The sequence below is a fragment of the Dromiciops gliroides genome, chromosome 1 (assembly GCF_019393635.1).
Source record: "Dromiciops gliroides isolate mDroGli1 chromosome 1, mDroGli1.pri, whole genome shotgun sequence".
Classification (NCBI taxonomy): Eukaryota; Metazoa; Chordata; class Mammalia; order Microbiotheria; family Microbiotheriidae; genus Dromiciops; species Dromiciops gliroides.
In genome coordinates this window covers 745375167-745393438 of record NC_057861.1, presented here as the reverse complement: position 1 = coordinate 745393438, position 18272 = coordinate 745375167, and the positions used below count along the sequence as shown (strand labels likewise).

Sequence of the window (18272 nt, the reverse complement as noted above, 5' to 3'; positions counted from 1 at the left end):
AGTAAATGGTCTTTGGTTGGTTAGAGGAATGGAAGGGAGGGGAGAGCACAGCTGTGACTCATGAGGGTAGATACTTGGGCATGATTGTGAATCCCTTTGAATTGTTTGTGCCCCGTGTCCCAAGAGGCCTGGGCTTAGCCCACAGGTGGGCCTGCTTGGGGGTGGATCGAATGGCTCCTGTGCAGAGAAGGAGGCAGGCACATTGTGTCAGGGCTGAGTCCCAGGACTCTACCTACCACCTAGTGATAGTATCCTGGGGGAGCAGGGAGGACAGACCCCCGCCCCCCTACCAGATAAGGATCTCTGCTGCTAGCCCTGGATGGGGCCCAGACCCATGCACACTCACTGCCTTCAGCCCCTCTCTGAGCTGTAGGTGGGAGTCTGTAGGCTTGCATTTCCTTTCGTGTTCTCTTTCCCCTTGTTGTTCAGTTATATCTGACTCTTCATGACCTCATTTGGGATTTTCTTGGTAGAGATACTAGAGGGATTTGCCATTTCCTCCTCCAGCTCATTTGACAGATGAGGAAACTGAGGCACACAGAGTTAAGTGACTTGCCCAGGGTCACAGCTAGTAAGAAGTGTCTGAGGCAGGATTTGAACTCAGGGAGATGAGTCTTCCTGATGAGCCAGGCCCAGTGCTCTTTCCTCACGTGAAGAATAATAGGGGCTCTTAACCAATTATTCTATTCTGTCCAGTCATCTTGATTCATCTTGAAGGAGCCAAGCAATGTGATTAGCTTTTTCCAGTGTGCTTTTCTTTGGAATGATGTGCGAATGATTTAAACAGCCTTGTGCCTCTTGATTTTCTGGCTGATTCTTAGAGGTTTATGAGGGAGAGCTGCTCAGTTTTACTTCTTGTGAATTTCCAGCCGACGTCATCCCGCCTAATTCCGTGCTGCACTTTGATGTACTCTTGATGGACCTCTGGAACTCTGAAGACCAAGTTCAAGTCCATACTTATTTCAAGCCAGCTAACTGTTCTCGGACGATCCAGGTGTCAGATTTTGTAAGATATCATTACAACGGCACTTTCTTGGATGGGACTCTGTTCGACTCCAGGTGAGGGCTGCTTTTGCCTGTGATGTCAGGGAGTTGCAGGAATTGTGGGACTGCTCTCCTCACCTACTCTTTGCTTCTCTTGACAACAGCAGGCATTGTGAGGCTCTTAACTTGAATCAAAATAAAATTGCCTCACTTTCACCTCAGATGGAAAAAGGAACCAAAACAAAGCTAAGTCCTGAGAGGTATCCCATAGTGACTAAAGGACATGATAGAGAATTTAGGAAAGATTAACTCTAAGGAGGAAATCAGGAGGGGAGATGAAGGAAGAAGGTTTAAAAATTCCCAGAAAGATCTGAAGTGAGAAGTGGCAGAAGGGAGAATTTTGAGGAACAAGTGACCAATATGGAAAGGCATTAGTTAATGTGGAAAAGCCTGTGAGAGAGGTCAACCACAGCCAATAAAGCCAAGAACAAAACTGTAAACATGAAGGAAGTAAGAGACAGGCTCAGAAGGTAACTCAGCCACAGAGCTGGAAACCACACAGAGACAAGTGACAGGTGGAGGGTAAGTTGAGGGACTTTGCCTGAAGATGAATAACATCCTGGGAAGTGTAGAAAGGGAAAAGAACGTGAGCAGTACATTTCAGGAATTAGCTTACTAGAGAAAATTCATAGAACCTTGAGAAGTGAAAGTTTCACTTTCAGCGTTCCTCCAGGCACCTTGTTGTAAATCTTCAGGAGTACAACAACCAGGAGAGAATCCTGTAAGCCATCTGGGACAAGCCAAGAGTTGTGAATCAGGGAACACAAAAGCAGGTTTGATTACAGAAAGAAAAAGGATTTGGCTCTTTAAAAAGAGCAGTATCTCTAAAAGTGGACGTTAAAAGACAAACGTCAGAGTGTTTGTTTTTTACTCAAAGAACTTTGTCCAAGTCCTGGCTCTGACACTTCCTTATTCAATTTGGGGCCAGCTACTTAACCGTGGATCTTGGTTTCCTTATCTGAAAAATGAATGAATTGTAATAGTTAATTTTGGAGGTCAAATCCAGTACTAAATATATGATATCCAATGGTCCGGAATTGGTAAGGAACTGATAGCGGTGTGTGAGCGTGCTTGTGTGTGTGATCCGAAAGGAGAAAGGGTGAATGAAAAAGCACTTACTGAGCACTTGCTGATTTCCAGGCACTTACTGGACTGTGTGTGTGTCTGTTATGCACAGAAAGCTAGATAGCGTGACACACGTGGAGCACAGGGGCCAGAGTGGTGAGGTTCTGGTCTGCAGAGGCACAGGGAAAAGAATACACTTTCTAAAGAGTAATAGTAACCGTGGATCACCACACGAGAAATTGTTCAAATCTCTAATAAATCAGAAAAATGAAAATCAAGAAAGCCATAGGGTGCCACATTGACTCCATCAGGTTGGCAAAAACACTTCTTTTGGGGGCTGCTGCATTGTTGGTGGCTCAGCATAGACCCCACCTGGTCATCATCTATCTCCAGCTCAGTGACCACGGGGTGGCTGCCTCCAGGGTCTCCCCAGGAATCTTCACAGCCTCTTTGTTTGAAATGGTTGAGACTGTGCCCCATGCCTCACAGCTGAGGAAGGGCCAACGAAATGGTGGTGCAGTAGTGGAATGGAATAGGAGAGCACCCCAAAAGTGACCAAGTGAAGACTACAAAGAAGGAAAGAATGATTCAAAATGGTGTAGGCTGAGATACTTTTAGGAGTATCTGCTTCTAGGTCATCAGTCAGTATTCCTGAAGTTTATTAAAAAATTGATCAGTCAATTTGCTCATTTATTTTTTAAATTTTTTAATTTTTTGGCGGGGCAATGAGGGTTAAGTGACTTGCCCAAGGTCACACAACTAGTATCAAGTGTCTGAGGCTGGATTTGAACTCAGGTTCTCCTGAATCCAGAGCCAGTGCTTTATCCACTGCGCCACCTAGCTGCCCCCTGCTCATTTATTTTTAATTTTTGACATTCATTTAAAAAAATTGAGTTCTAAAGTCTTTCTAGCCCCTCTCCACCCCAAAGTGAAATGATATCAGTTTTTCATGACAAGCCATGAAGAACAGACTTCCATATTAGCTATGTTGCTCCCCTCCCCCCCAAAAAAGCAAGAAACATAAAGAAAGTGAAAAGAGTCTATTCCAGTCTGCATTCAGATCCCATCAGTTCTCTCTCTGGAGTCCTTTACAATTATCTTGGATCATTGTCTTGATCAGAGTAGCCGAGTCTTTCACAGTTGATCACAATTACATTATTGCTATTATTGTGTACAGTGTTTTCCTGGTTCTACTTACTCCACTTTGCCTTAGTTCACCATAGATCTTCCCAGATTTTTCTGAAACCATCCAGCTCATCATTTCTTATAGTACAATAGTATTCCATCACAGTCACAAATCACAACTTGTTTGTCCATTCCCGGGTTGATGGGCATCCCCTCAATTTCCAATTCTTTGCCACCAAAAAAGAGCTGCTATAAATATTTTTGCACAAATCGCTCGTTTTCTCTTTTCTTTGCTTTTTGGGATATAGACATGTTTCTTTGGTATGTACTTAAATAAGTACATTATCTCCCCTGATAAAATGAATACTAGGCAACAGCTAGGTGGCACAGTGGATAAAGCATCAGCCTTGGATTCAGGAGGACCTGGGTTCAAATCTGGCCTCAGACACTTGACACTTACTAGCTGTGTGACTCTGGGCAAGCCACTTAACCCCCATTGCTCTGCCAAAACAAAAAATGAATACTACTTCTCAGTTGAGGGTCAGGACCTGGTGTTTTTTGTCTTGGTAACCCCAGGACTTAGCAATGTGCATTAAATAAATACTCATTATTCGATTGATCAGTTTCTTCATCATCTTCAGGAATATTGACTGATGATTTGAGGTCATGTGATTAATGGACCAGTGGACCTGTCCTGAAGATGCAGCCCTCACCTTTTCTCATGTTTTGTTTGATAGCCACAATCGGATGAAAACTTATGACACCTACGTGGGGATTGGCTGGCTGATCCCTGGGATGGACAAAGGCCTCCTGGGGATGTGTGTGGGGGAGAAGCGCACCATCACCATACCACCTTTCCTGGCCTATGGCGAAGATGGCGACGGTGAGTCTTCTCTTTCGGGGAGTCATCCTTGTTCTGTCTTCATTTTTGTAGCGGGTCTGAATTCAGCTGTGGCCACGTGGGGCCTTGCCCGGCTTTGCCTGAAGAAGATTGCCTTGTGAATATTTGGGTTTTGGAAGGCAAAGGGAAGTCTGGTGACTTCAAACTAGCCTATGGTAAATTCAGTCAGCTCCTCAGTCAGAAATCCCTGGTGCCCCTCCTTCCTTCCCTGATTCCCTCGCCTGCTCTCTCATCCCTCACTGTGTTGTCATTAGATGCTCCCATTGCGAGCTCTCTCTCTCTGCCTCCTCCCTCTTGTTCTCTTCTCATTCCCCTGCGTCTTGGGGTTTGGGGAAGTCCAGCCCTCAGACTTATTGGCAGCTACAGACATGCTCCCATTGACTCATGGCCACCAGGAGCCACGATAAAGGCCACATGTTTTTTGGTTGGTTGATCATAGGAAGTGTCACGGTTATGTAGAATCTGTGATTTTTCTGATCACTCACAAATCTGAGATGAAGCCAAGGGACAGGATCATTGAAAACGTGGCTCAAGATGCCCTCGGTGTCCTGTTGAGAGATAATTATTTACTATTCATTTATCACGAACAAATTTAATATTGACTTCATTAATTTGTTCTTAATCATATTAGCAATTCTCACTTATGGTGCTTCAGAGTTTGCACAACAGTTTGCCTACGGCAGCTTTGTAAGGTGGGCATGGCTTCCTCACTGTCCCAGCACAGATGTTTGGGTGAAACAAGTGTCCTTGGGACGTTCTGGCATATTCCTGCCATTGCTGAGAGGCAATTATGATGGAAATACTAGAATCCCAGAGGTCCAGGAGACCTCAGGAGCTGTTTGCCTAATCCATGCTTTTTAAAAAAATTTTACTTTATATATTTAAATTTAAAAAAAATTTTCGATGTTCAGATTTCTTTTTAACTTTTGACTTCCAAATTCTCTCCCTTCCTCCCACCCATGGAGAAGGCAGGTCATAGGTTATCAGTTATCCGTGTGAAATCATGCAAAGCCTATTTCCTTCAGTTACTCTGTCCTTGAAAAGAATTCCCACATGGCTTTATTTGACCAGGACTCATCTAGTCTCTTCTGAAAGACCTGGAAGATAGGGGTCCCACTGCCTCATGAGCCTGTCCCCCATTCCCTTTGGGGTCACTTGTGTTAGGAAGATTTCTCTGCCACACTGCCCCCCTCCACTCTCCAGCCCCGAGCTCCTGGTTCTGCCCCTGGTGCCAGACAGCAGGTCGGACCACACGACAGATGGTAGGCCTGGGCCTCTAGGTCCTGGGCCTGGACTCGTGAAGACCTGGGTTGGATGTCCTGTCCCTAGGAGAAGGGGAGCCCCTGGAGGGCAGGGCCTGACAGGTTTCTCTGAGATCCTCCCTTGGTCCCATCCTGGCCGCTCGTGGCTGTCCTGGTGTGATGCCCCCTTTCCCCTCCTCTAGGTAAAGACATTCCCGGGCAGGCTTCCCTGGTCTTCGACGTGGCCTTGCTGGATCTGCACAACCCCAAAGACGGCATTGCTGTCGAGAACACGTTTTTGCCAGAAGAGTGTGAGCGCAGGAGCCGCCCCGGGGACTTCCTCCGCTACCACTACAACGCCTCCCTCCTGGACGGCACCTTGTTTGATTCCAGGTAACCCGGCTGCCTTCTCGGCCACCACCACGGAGCCTACGGGACTCCCTCTCTGGGAGCGGCCTTGACGGGAAGGCCCCAGGGTCGTTGCTGTGGGAGGCAGTCATCTGCCAAGCTAGACTGGCATTTTCATCCGTTACATCCTTAAAATCGCGTCCCTTCACGACGCTGGGAGAGACCTGGCATCCATTTCCTCCACTGTGAAGCGAGGGGCCGAGCTGAGCCCCGAGGCCCCCCAGCCAAGCAGCGGCGGTCGGGGGGACTTGGGGTCACCCAGCCCCTCCTCAAGAGGAGCGACTTGGCCAAGGCCGCCCCTCTGGACAGCCGGCCACTGCGAGCACTTTTTCAGTGGTTGTTTCCGGTCGTGATGCTGACCGCTAACACACTTTTGTGCGGTCTTGTCAGCGATGGCTGTTTAGGTGTCCTGAAGATGGGTGACCTTGAGAATCTTCCTCTTGGCCTTGAGGCCCTCATTCTGAGTCAAGTGGGAAACTCCAGTCCTGGACCATGGATCTGGGGCTGGAAGGGCCCCCCAGGCCTGGTTCCCCCCTCCCCCAGCCCTCCCCAGTGTGGAGGGAATGTTTCTTGTCAGGTTACACTGGCATTGGGAGAAGGATTCGAACCCAGCTCTTCCTGCTCTGCAGTCAGTGTTCTTTCTGCTGGATTGTGATCTCCCCCGGGCTGTTCGCCGTGTTCTCCTAGTCTCCTCCCCTTGTTGTCCCCTTCCTTAGGCTGTGATGTAGCTGAAGGGGAAGGGGCCAAAGTCTCCTGACTCTGCGGGCCCTTGTCCTACCAGGCGAGGTGCAAACATTAAGCTCCTGCTGCGTGTCAGGCATGATGCTAGGTGGGTACGACCCCGCTCCCAATCAGGATGTGTGCACCAGGTACACCCAGGACGAGCAGCGAAGAGGGTGCACCGATGACACCTTCCCAGAGGAGGGGTCACTGAAGCTGGCAGGAGGGCGGAGGCTTGTGGGAAGCCATGATGAGGAGGGTGGGCTGCCTGGGCTCAGGGAGCAGAGGCAGCGCGCCCGTGCTAGGCCTCAGAGGGTCCGTGACCCTGTTGGTCCGGCAGAGGTGAAGGGAGGGCTTTGTGAGTGAGGGGACACAGGTCAGAATCAGGGCCCGAGTTGGGTTGGATCGGGGGCAAGTGTTGGGAGGTGCTGGGGAGCGCGGGAGCCAATGCACTTTACATACACAACTTGTTTGGTCCCCACAAACAACCTTGCAAGGTGGGGGCTCCTTATTTTGCAGATGAGGAAGCCCCCCAGCTTCCCCTGTGGAATCTGAACCCCGAGCAGAGGGCTTTGTGGCTGGCCCGGGAGCATGTCCTCCCACTCGTCCAGTTGAATTTTCATTAGCGACTTTCCCCACTTTGAGGAGTTCAGGAGATTCTAGGTCAATCCACTGTCAGGCCACAGCTCTGTGATGGGTGAACCCCAACCCATGTCTCAGCCAAGGTGTCTGGTGGCCCGGGACAGTGAGTCCCCGGGCACTGGTTTGTTCCTTGCCAGGACGGGCAGGTTGACAGATGTGAGAATGAGTCGTTCCCAGATGGGGACGGCCTTCTGTGACTTGGGCAGGGCAGGCCAGGACCCTGTCCCCAGTCCCCGATGTCTGGATGGCCACCTCCCGGGCCATTGCAGGCAGGCAGAGGAGCCCGTGTGCTGTGTTGGAGGAGTGTGGCCTTCCTTCTTGGGGAATGCCCTTGCCAGCAACCCGTTGCAGGGCCAGGAGGGGGTGGGGAGCCTGGCTGGCAGCCGCCCTGTAGCTGAGCGACCTCGCGCTTCCTGGGTCTGCCTGGGCTCCGCAGCCACGTTACCTGGTTGTCCCCCCCTAGGTCATGTCCTTGTTCCACTTTCGCCGTTCCCGTAAATTGTGTGGGTCCCGGGTGCCAGGTGTGGTGCTGACGGCTGGGGACACAAGAGAAGGCCAAACCTAGGTCCCTGCCCTCCAGAAGCTTACAGTCTGGTGGGGAGAGAGCACGCAGGGAGCGAGGGGCACACCAGACATTGCTGGTGTCCGTGGGCACGGGCCCTGGCACGGGCCTCGCGTGTAAGGTGGGACCCAAGCCGGGCTTGGAGCCAGGAGGCTGGGGAAGGTGGATGTGGAGGGTCACAGAGAGGAGCGGCCCCACGCCATGAAGAAGCTTGGAAAGGGAGGAGGGGGCTTGGTGCAGGGCTTTGAATGCCAAGCAGAGCATTTTGTGTTGGATCCTGGAGGCGCCCGGGGCGGGGGAGGGGGGAGGGGGGGAGCCCCCAAGTAGGGGCTGACGCAGTCAAGCCTGGGCTTTGGGAAGGTTGTGTTGGTGGAGGCCGACAGAGGCTGGACTAGAGCTGGCAGAGCCCCAGAAAACCTAGCACGGAGGCAGCACGGAGGAGAAGAGGGGTCAGGCAGGACCCAGGGCCTGGACATCTTTTTCTGTCTTCCCTCCCACCCAGAGAGCCAAGGGCTTTTGGTGCTCACTCCCTCCCTCTCTGGCCTCATTTCTTCATCTGAGCTCCGAGGCCAGGGTCCTGGGGTCAAGGGTTGTCTGTCCTCTCACGCACAGCCTGTCTCTGGTTGCTGGCCCTCCACACTCCTGTCCTCTGCTCTCAGTTGCCTTACGTGTTCCTGAGCTGTTGTTTTCTTTATTCACTCCCCTTGCCCCAGACCTTCAGTGGCTCTCCACTGCCCTCGGGATAAGGTCCAGCTCCAGTCCTGGGAGAGTAAAACACCACAGCACTTGCAGGTTGGCCAGGACCTCAGGGACTGTCCGGCTCCCGCTGTAGTGAGACAGGTGCGGCAGCAGCATGCCAGGCTAGTGCCTGCAGACCTTGGGGGGGCACATCTTCCTGGCCTTGTTCCCTGACTTCCTGGCTTGCCCTCTCTCGGAGCCTGGGCCTTCTGTCCAGCCAGCACAGCATAGTCAGCCCCTTGGAGTGTGGAACTTGTCCACTGAATGAGGAGACCTGGGATTGGAGTCTGAATCCTGGGTCCAGCGCTTATTCCCATTGCTTCATCTTCTTCATCTGTAAAGCGGGGGCAGGGCTTGAACTTGATTGTGGTGGGGGGAGTGTATGGCAGGGGTTGGGAGGGGAGGGCTCTCCTGACAAAGCCACTTTGTGTGTTTGTGCTCCAGCTATTCACGGAATCGCACGTTTGACACCTACATCGGGCAGGGCTACGTGATTGCTGGAATGGATGAAGGCTTGCTGGGTGTTTGTATTGGGGAGAGACGCCGAATTGTCATCCCACCTCACCTGGGGTACGGAGAAGAAGGGCGAGGTGAGTGCTGCCTCTGTTCCCCTCCCCCCCGCCCCGATGGGGTCTGTGTTTGAGGAGGACCCAGGAGGCTTGTTAAGTCACATTCCGGGTCAGAACACGCAGAGCTCTTGGCTCTCTTCCCTCCACACTTCCTGTGGTCCAGCTGCCCTTTGGAGGATGAGCAGAAGCTGTGGCCTGCCCGAGCTTGGGGGAGAGGTCTGAGGGGCCGGGATGTTGGCACATGAATGTCCCTCTCCATGCATAAGCTCTCCACTTTATGCTGAGTTTAGGGTGCTCTAGCACTGTTCTAGGTGTGGGGTTCTGGGTTTCCTGACTAGGATCGGGTAGTTAAGGGAGGCGGGGAGTGGTCTTTCTATGGACGCAGGAGTGCAGCTTTCATTCCTTGCCATGATGGGGGGAGCAGACAGAGTCAGGAAGACCCCATTACCTTTCCCCACCCCTAAAGCCTGCCCTCTTCCAGATTTGCCTGTTCTTCAGGCCCCCCACGTTTGGAGGCTCAGTGTCATCTGAGTCGTCCGCCTGTCTTAGCTCCTGCAAACCGGACTGTTTGCTTTGTCTTGTTGATTCTACTTCACGGTCTCTCGGGAGCCCTTGCTCCTCCCTCCAAGGTCACACCTGGTGCCCTCTTTGGGTGCCCTCGCTGTCCTTTGGGTGCCCTCGCTGTCCTTTGGGAGCCCTCGCTGTCCTTTGGGTGCCCTCGCTGTCCTTTGGGTGCCCTCGCTGTCCTTTGGGAGCCCTCGCTGTCCTTTGGGAGCCCTCGCTGTCCTTTGGGAGCCCTCGCTGTCCTTTGGGAGCCCTCGCTGTCCTTTGGGAGCCCTCGCTGTCCTTTGGGTGCCCTCGCTGTCCTTTGGGTGCCCTCGCTGTCCTTTGGGAGCCCTCGCTGTCCTTTGGGTGCCCTCGCTGTCCTTTGGGAGCCCTCGCTGTCCTTTGGGAGCCCTCGCTGTCCTTTGGGAGCCCTCGCTGTCCTTTGGGAGCCCTTGCTGTCCTTTGGGAGCCCTCGCTGTCCTTTGGGTGCCCTCGCTGTCCTTTGGGAGCCCTCGCTGTCCTTTGGGTGCCCTCGCTGTCCTTTGGGTGCCCTCGCTGTCCTTCGAGGCCACGCCAGACACTGCTCCCTTCATTACCCTGGCCCCCAAGGGCAGGCCTTGGCCTGGCGCCGCCCCCACCCTGACAGCCGTCCTTCTCCGTCTGTAGGGAACATCCCCGGCTCTGCCGTCCTGGTCTTTGACATCCATGTCATCGACTTCCACAACCCCGCGGACTCGGTCAGCATCACCTCGTACTACAAGCCCGAAAACTGCTCGGTCCTGAGCAAGAAAGGGGATTACCTCAAGTACCACTACAACGCCTCCCTCATGGATGGCACCAGGCTGGACTCCACGTGAGCGGCACCCTGGGGCCGGGGCAGGGGGAGGTGCCCTCCGTGTGGGCGCCTGGGCAGGGGGCGCTGACATCCCGGTGATGGACGAGCAGAAGGAGGCCTGTGGTCCTCTTGTCTAGGAGCTGAGGCTGCAGGCCCCGCTCAGGGCTCCCCGCAACCTGCATCAGTGGAGGGAGTTTACTCACAGAACTCCCGGGTCTAGTTGCCGTCCTCCAGGAACGAGCACTTGTTAGGCGCCTTTTGAGGGAAGCCCCGGTTTTCCCTGACGGTGGGTTCTGGCTCCTGTGCTAGTGGGTTCCCCTGTACTTGAATACAGGAGGACCTGCCCTCTGCGGGAGCCGTCTGAGGCAAGGAGAGGCTCACGACTTGTCTAACCCTTCCTTCTGCTCTCCTCCCCTGTGTCTGCCCAACTGTCTCTCCCGCCTGGTGCTGCTCCTGCTTTGTGGTCTCTCTGGGGGCTGCCCTCCTGGGCACGGGAGTGGGTTCTTGAGGACAGCCGGCTGTCGGCCCTTCCTCCCACCCTTGTCACTGAGGCATTATGAGCTCTGTGGTTGGGATTATAGGATGCAGAGCTTGAGAGGACCAGCCAGTGCGCATTGATTAGGCACCTACTGTTTGTTAGGAACTGTGCTAAGGATGGGGCCTGTGAGGACACATGGGAATGGCCTCTGCCCTCCGAGCTGGCATTCCCTTGGGGGGAGCACCATACACGTCAAGACTCATAGACCAGATAAACACAAGGTCATTGTGTTGAGTAGGGGAGGGGCACTAACAGCCAGGTTGGGGGGGAGGTTAGGGTCAGGAAAGGTATCACGTCCTGGAGGTGGAGCGTGAGTTGAGTCTGCAGATAAACCAGGCATTCCAAGAGGCAGAGATGAGGCAAGAGCACACCAGATGTGGTCAGCCAGGGCAAAGGTGTGGGCATGGGGGATGAAGCGTTATGTGTGAGGAACACAGCGCCGTCCAGCTTGACTGGACTGAGGAGAGAGAATGAGAAGGGGGATTGTGAGAGTTCTGGCTCAGCCATTTAGCACATGAGGAAACGGGCCTGGTGAGGTGCCATGGTCTGCCAGGTGGGGAGGGTCAACACCAGGATTTGCACTTGGGTCTCTGTTGTTGGCCTTGTGCCAGAGAATGCTCTAGCGATGGGAAGCTCCCCGCGGGTGGGTGCTGATGCTTCACTGTTTTAAAGGTGTCACAGCAGCAGCAGCGTTGATTAGGAGCCCAAGGGTTTGCAGACTGACCCTCAGCTGCCCAGTGAGGTAGGGACGACAGAGGAGGAAACTGACACCTATAGTTCGTGCTGACACTAAGGGTCAGAGGTAGGATTTGAATCTGGGTCTTGTCAATGCCAGGACTAAAGTTCTTTCCATTGCACCCTAGTGCCCCTCACCCTATTCTTTCCTTAGGATGCCCAATCTTTGAATAGCTCTAGCAGTGGCCAGAACAAAGGGACTCACTTGGTGCCCCACCTTCTGGCCAGGAGTTATTCTGAAGATCCGCTGTGGGGTGAGCTCATGGCGGGGAAGAGAAGGCTTTGTGGCCTCTTGCCAGTGTTTGGAAGGAGGATGAGGGGGCCCTCCGGGTCCTTGCCCACACTGGTCCTGTGAGGTGGAAGGAGGGGGGCATTGCTTTGTGCGGGGAGCAGGCCCTTCCCCTCTTAGGCCTCAGTGACGTGGGTTGTGTGACACCATTGTGTGCCTTAAGCTTCCTTTGTATGGAGCTAAAAATGCCAGGATGAGATGGATTCACACAGATCCTGCTTTAAACCTTTGTTTCTAAGTCATGGGAACAGGGTCTCACCCGTTTTGAGAAGGAGGGATTGGTTTCCATGGTTAGCCAGACGCCAGGTCGGCCATGCCCGGTACCGTGAAAAGTACGTTCAGTGTTTCAAATGAGATGCCCTTAAAAATGAAACTGAGATCTTGGGATAAGATGAAAGGTGAGAGAAAGAGTGACCTTAAGTCAGAGGAAATAAACCGTAAGGGAATTGACTCCGAAATGCAATGCTAAGAGCATTCTCCATTGGATTAGCGGCCAAAGGACCGGGACAAAGCTTTCCCCAGAGAAGGGTTGCAAACTATAAAGGACCATGGTCCGAGCCAAGAGGACAGAAACTCACGTGGGGAGTGCTCACTTTTTCCTAGATATTTTCTCCAGTGATTTACATCTGTCTTTATCTGTGTGATGTCTTCGTATGATTCCTGGGTGTATCTTGGCCCATAGACTCCCGTGTGTTTTGTCCTGTCTGCAGGAGCTTGAAATGGAATTTCTCTTTCTAGCTCTTCTTGCTGGGTTTTGTCCTTCTGGCTTTAGCGCCGTGACGCTGTGGAGGGTCCTGTTTCACAGAAGAAAGATGGGAGGGATGCGCTGGCCTGGCCAAGGGGGCACCACCTACCTCTTAAAAATAAAAAAATAAAACATGAGCTCTGAGGAACTTAGATTGATTTCTGGCCCATCTCGGCACATCCTGTGTGCCCCAGCACTCAGGGGCTTCTCCTGGCCCCTCCAATATGACCTCCCAAAGTGGCACTGAGGCCTGTGCTGGAGAAAAGGAGGGAGCCCTGGACTTCCGGTCATCCCGTCTGCCTGGGCCCCCTTAGGGAAGGGTGACATCATCACAGGAATAGGGGTCAGGGGGTTGGGGGGGTCCACAGACAGCTCGATTATCACTGGGTCCAACAAGAGCATTCTTTCCCTCATGGGAGAGTTGTGGTCCTTCAGCAACAACAAATGCCAGACAGGAATTCTCGGGCACTTGCCACAGTTTGAATTTTTGTTCATAGATTTGCAATTTGCCTAGGTGGAATATTCCATTTTATTTTTCAGACTTAATTTGGGTAAAACCTACAATATCGTTCTGGGATCTGGACAGGTGGTGCTGGGGATGGACATGGGTCTCCGAGACATGTGTGTAGGAGAGAAACGAACAGTCATCATCCCTCCCCACCTGGGCTACGGGGAGGCTGGAGTGGGTAAGTCAAGGAAACGGGAGGTGGAGCCCACTTGGGCCTCCTTGGGCCCGCCAGCCCCATTTGTCACTTCTTTCATTCCTTTCTCAAGAGGAAGGGTACACGATTTTTAGAATCTAATTTTATCTTCCATTTAAAATTGACAGTTAAAAAACATCTCGCGTTTGTTAAAATGAGCTTCCTGATGCTTTGCCCTGTAAATACCACAGCCGCACCTTTAAAAAATGAGCCTGTTTAGCCTGTGATGCCATGGTCCTGCTGGGGGGCAAGCTGTCCTGGGGACCCTGTCCCTAGGGGTGGGATGTGGCTAACTAAGCCCCTCTCTTCCTGGAGTTATGGGCCTAGGAGCATGGAGGGTCTTCTTCTCTTCAATGTTCTCTGTTCAAATAAGAAATCCGGGAAGGCTGAGGGCTGGATCAGGAGGATCCCAAGAGGTCAGAGCCGTGGGAACCCTGGGCATCTTCCCTCCCAGGCTTTGGTTGTGGTTGGCTTCGGTGTCCTTGGCTGGTTTAGGGAGGTCCCATTGTCCCGTGCCGCATTTCTGATGTGATCCATTTTCACTAATTGGTCTGTGGAGAGTAAGCCCCTGGGGCACCAGGACTGGTTACTTCGTTCTCTCTCCAGCGCTTGAAGGAGTTCTGTCCTCGGGTCCGGAATACCTGGGTGTAGCCCTGGGGTTTCTTAGCTCTGGGCCCCTGGTTCCTTTACTTGGTCTCTGTGCCTTAGGTGGCTCTCAGGGACAGCTTGGTAGTGATTTGCCTTGGGGGAAGGGAAGCAGCATTGATATATAACTGTACAGGCCCCTCAGGGTGCCAGGCACCCGTGGAGCACTTTATGAAGGGGGTCTCCTTCGGGCTTCACAAACAACAGCTCTGTTCTTATCCCCATCTTACGGTTGGAGACAGGCAGACAGGCGCTGTGACTGGCCCAGAGCCGCACAGCCGGTGAGTGTCTGCGGTCCTCCCAACTCCAGGCTCAGTATTCTGGCTACTGGGCCCTGAGCGGCCTCAACTGGGGAAGGAGTTCCCACACCAGAACCTCCCTATGGCTGACTGCGTCACATCCTGAAGAGCCGGGGTCCGGAATGGGAAAGGGCCTGTTGTGGTTTTCTGGGCCAGCTCCTTCCCTCCGCAAGGGAGGCCAGTGCCTTGGGGAGGGCCACCTGGGTAGCCGGTGGTCAGCATTCAACAGTCATGGGCCAGGCCCTGGAGATATAGACATACACAGTGAAAGATAGCCCTGCCCTCAGGGAGCTTACAATCTAACAGGGGCACAGCACACAGAAGGAAGTGGAGGCACCTGAGGTGGGGGGGTGTTAGGGTTAGGGAGGGGGGCCGGGCGGAGTCACATGCGAGCCCACCCAGGGGAGCCCATACAGGGCAGCTGTTGAGGAGGGGTCTGCGCTAAGCCCTCTCCTGAAGTGGATCTTTTGGGAGCCATGGCCCCGCCCTCCAGTCAGAGGGTGGTGATGGGCAGACTCCCAAGGCCAGTGTGGCCTGTGCCGGTCTGCCAGGGTCAGCTGTTTAAAGCCGGAAGGGACCTTGTGGCTGACCTTCATTCTGCCATGAGGCAACGGCAGCCTCCCCTTAGAGGTGAAGTGACTGTTCCAAGGTCACAAAGCTAGCGCCGGGGAGAGGCTTCATGTCTGGGGAGTGCCCTACTGGCCTGTGCTGGGGAAAGTGGGAGGAAGTGCTGACTTTCTACAACTGTTGGGCATGGCAATGTGGGCGCACATCCTGGTCTTCATGTTTGATAAACTCAGATGACGGGGTGGGGTTTCAGATGTGCCCATTGCAGGTGACCGGCGGAGCCTCGGACAGACAGGGTGGGGGTGGGTGCTAGGGCTCTGTGCCCCCAGGGCAGGCAGCCTGACCTGGGCTCTTTGCTCTCACAGCAGGGGAAGTGCCAGGAAGTGCCGTGTTGGTTTTTGACATCGAACTCCTTGACCTGGTGTCCGGCCTGCCCGAAGGCTACATGTTCATCTGGAATGATGAGGTGTCCCCCAACCTCTTTGAAGAAATCGATAAGAATGGGGATGGAGAGGTTCTTCTGGAGGAGGTAACTGGGTGGGGAGCCCCCCGCCCCCCTCTCCCCGCTCTGAACCCATGCAGTCGTTGGGCACACCCCGGCCTCCTTTTACAGACAAGCCGGCCGAGGGGCCTGCGCTGGGCTTCGAACCTGGCCTTTGGACCCCAAGGCCATTGCTGTGTCTGCCCCAAGTTTGCTTTTCTCACTCTTCCTAGACACCTGCTCTAGTGGGACCTCAGCGGTGTTAGGGCATTGCATGGTGGGGCTGGTGCCGGGGCCTGCGAGCCAAAGGCCAGTGCTGAGGCGGGGAAGGGCTTGTGGTTCATTAGTGCTCTTCTCTCCACCGGCCACGCCAGGCGCAGGCACATTGCAGGGAGGGGCTTTGCCCGGCAACTCGCCCAGATTGAGGGCCTGGTTTCCGAGGTGTGGCTGCCCACGCAGGACCCTGGGCCTGCCCACAGGGGATGCTGCTGTGGCTCCAGGGGGTGTTGGAGAAGCTCAGCCAGACCGGAGGGCTCTTCCTTAATCATCCCATCTCTCATGGCCTCCCTCCTCTTGTTTCTCATTCCTGCCTCATCTGCATCCTGCCTCTCTTCTAAGTAAATGGTTGGCTGAGCTTAGAGATGCTGCCCCTTCCCCAGCAGAGCCCCCTGGCCACAAACAGTCAGAGCTGGTGAGCTGGGCCTTATGTAGGCCCATCGCCTGCTAACTCTCCACTGCCAGGCCCCTAAAAATCCCAGGCAGGCCTCGGATGGATGGCACGGTCTCCACTGTATCGTCCTTTCTGGGGGATGCCACGTAACTAAAGGTGCCCTCATCGCTTGTCCTAGAATTTCAGGCTTGGCAGGACTCTCACTGGCCTGAAGAACACTCCAGCCTGGGGGGCAGGGGCGGCCTTCAGCAGAGGGGCGGGCTTATCTCTGCCTCAGACCTGAATTTGCCCCTTGCAGCTCTTGTGGGACCGAGAGGAAGTGATCCCCCCTCCATGGGACACCCCTTCCCGTGGGCTTGGAGCCCCTTATTTTACATATAAGGAAACTGAGGACTTTAGGGGAGGGAAGTGACTTGCCCCATCACACAGGGTTCCCCCAGGTCTTGTCCCCCCAGCACTGGGGTGGGAGGGGCTCAGGGGGCGTGTCTGCTCTTTGGGGAACGGAGGCTTCCCCTCATGTCCTTTCTCTGCAGTTCTCAGAGTACATCCACGCCCAGGTGGCGTCTGGGAAAGGCAAGCTTGCCCCTGGCTTTGACGCAGAAATGATCGTGAAGAACATGTTCACCAACCAGGATCGCAACGGGGATGGCAAAGTCACAGCAGAAGAATTCAAGCTGAAAGACCAGGAGACGAGACACGACGAGCTGTGAAGGAGCCAGGAGGGGCCGTGTGGTCCACCCTGGGCGTGAGCCTCTCCCCACACGGCCACGGCCCCGCTTGGCAGGGGGCTGCTGGGGAGCGGGACAGGGCCGCCTTGCTCCCCCCGTCAGGGGTGGGGTGGGGGCTCACAGGGTGGGCATGGGCATGGACGTGAGAGCGCAGGGAAGACGGGCACCAACCCCGAACCCTAATGTGTAAAAAATTGCTTTTGTTTTCTAACTTCCAGTTTCTATTCGTCTAGAAGAGCTTCTCTAGCTGTATAAAGTCAGCAGAAGCGAGCCCCCCAGCCCCACCCCCCAACATCGGCCAGCCCCCTAAGGGATCCTGGACGTTTCGCTGCCGTCCCCCTTAAGCAGACCCGCTGGTTCTTTGGGCCTCAGCTCCTGCGGGTCAGAAAGCACCCTGGGGCAGTCCTCTAAGGGTCATACAGTGGTGGGGGGCTGGAAGGACCCTGGCTACACGGGGGAATCCTGGGCCAGAGCAGAGTGACTCGTTTCTGGAGTGTTTTTAATTGGTGCTCCAGCCCTGCTAAAGCAGGGGTGCCCCACTGGGTCTGCCCGGGCCCCTTGGGCAGGCAGCCCTGGGAAGCCCATGGACGCCTCCTCCCAGTCCTGTCTTTAAAATATTCAAAATAAAATGCAAGCATGACAGAGGAAGCCAGTTCTAGTGAGACACAGTGGTCAGGGTGCAGACTGTCCCACAAGACTTGGTACCTGCTTCAGAGTGCACCAAGACTTTGGGGACCCTCTGCCTAAGTTCATAGATCCCGGGGGGAGTCCTTGTGTTGCACATCAGCCGTGTGCCCAGTGGGCACCCCCCCCAGCTGTCCCGTTAGCCTGATTCCTTCCCTTTCTGCTGCCTCTCTTTGTCTCATGGAGAGAGCCCTGACCACCCTTGGAGGCCTCATCTGCCTGAGGATGCCTGTGCTCCTGCTTGGCCAAGGGCCCGCCGCCGGCCTCCACGGTGCTGACTGTGACCGCTTTATTTGACTGGATGACAGTATTTTGTCCCAGTGGAAGTGGAGAGCAGATCACTAGAATGTTGGGCAGGTACCGATGCCCAGCAGGCCGATAACAGAACTTTTGTTACATAAAATAGTGAACGAGGTTCTCCGGGTGTGCGTGTGTGTTCTTGGAAGGCCACCTGTGAGGGGGCAGGATCTGTTGGGGACTTGGGGGGGATGGTCTCCTGCTGAGCATGAGGGGACAGCGCAGAGGCCCCGGCACGGCTGTGTGACGCAGGGCAAATCACTCGACCTCTCTGTGGCTCAGGCATTCCAAGGGGCACAGCCTGAGCAAAGGTGGGAGGGCAGGAGAAGGCAGGGCATGTCTGGGGGGAAGAATTCCCCAGCTTGGGTGGGGGAGAGGGGCTGGGATGGGACCCAGGGAGGAGGTGGTGGGCTGGACCCTGGCTCTGCCCCCTCCAGCCCAGTCCAGGACCTCCCAGGGACTGTCTCCAGCAGTTGCTTTTCAGTGTTAGGGGTCTT

At 54.3% G+C, this 18272-nt stretch overlaps 1 protein-coding gene across 2 annotated transcripts in view; it reads left to right on the top strand.

Annotated features, from left to right (window-relative positions):
- The window catches only part of FKBP9 (FKBP prolyl isomerase 9), a 35316-nt gene extending 17421 nt beyond the window's left edge, over nt 1-17895 (top strand). For both annotated transcript variants that reach the window (XM_043978186.1, XM_043978185.1), the window contains exons 3-10: nt 870-1059; nt 3972-4117; nt 5580-5769; nt 8891-9036; nt 10228-10414; nt 13244-13389; nt 15281-15444; nt 16600-17895. In XM_043978186.1, coding sequence (XP_043834121.1) covers nt 870-1059; nt 3972-4117; nt 5580-5769; nt 8891-9036; nt 10228-10414; nt 13244-13389; nt 15281-15444; nt 16600-16776 — 1346 coding nt within the window. In that variant the 3' untranslated portion in view covers nt 16777-17895. The remainder of the gene's footprint in view (nt 1-869; nt 1060-3971; nt 4118-5579; nt 5770-8890; nt 9037-10227; nt 10415-13243; nt 13390-15280; nt 15445-16599) is intronic.
- Nucleotides 17896-18272: the final 377 nt, after the last annotated feature.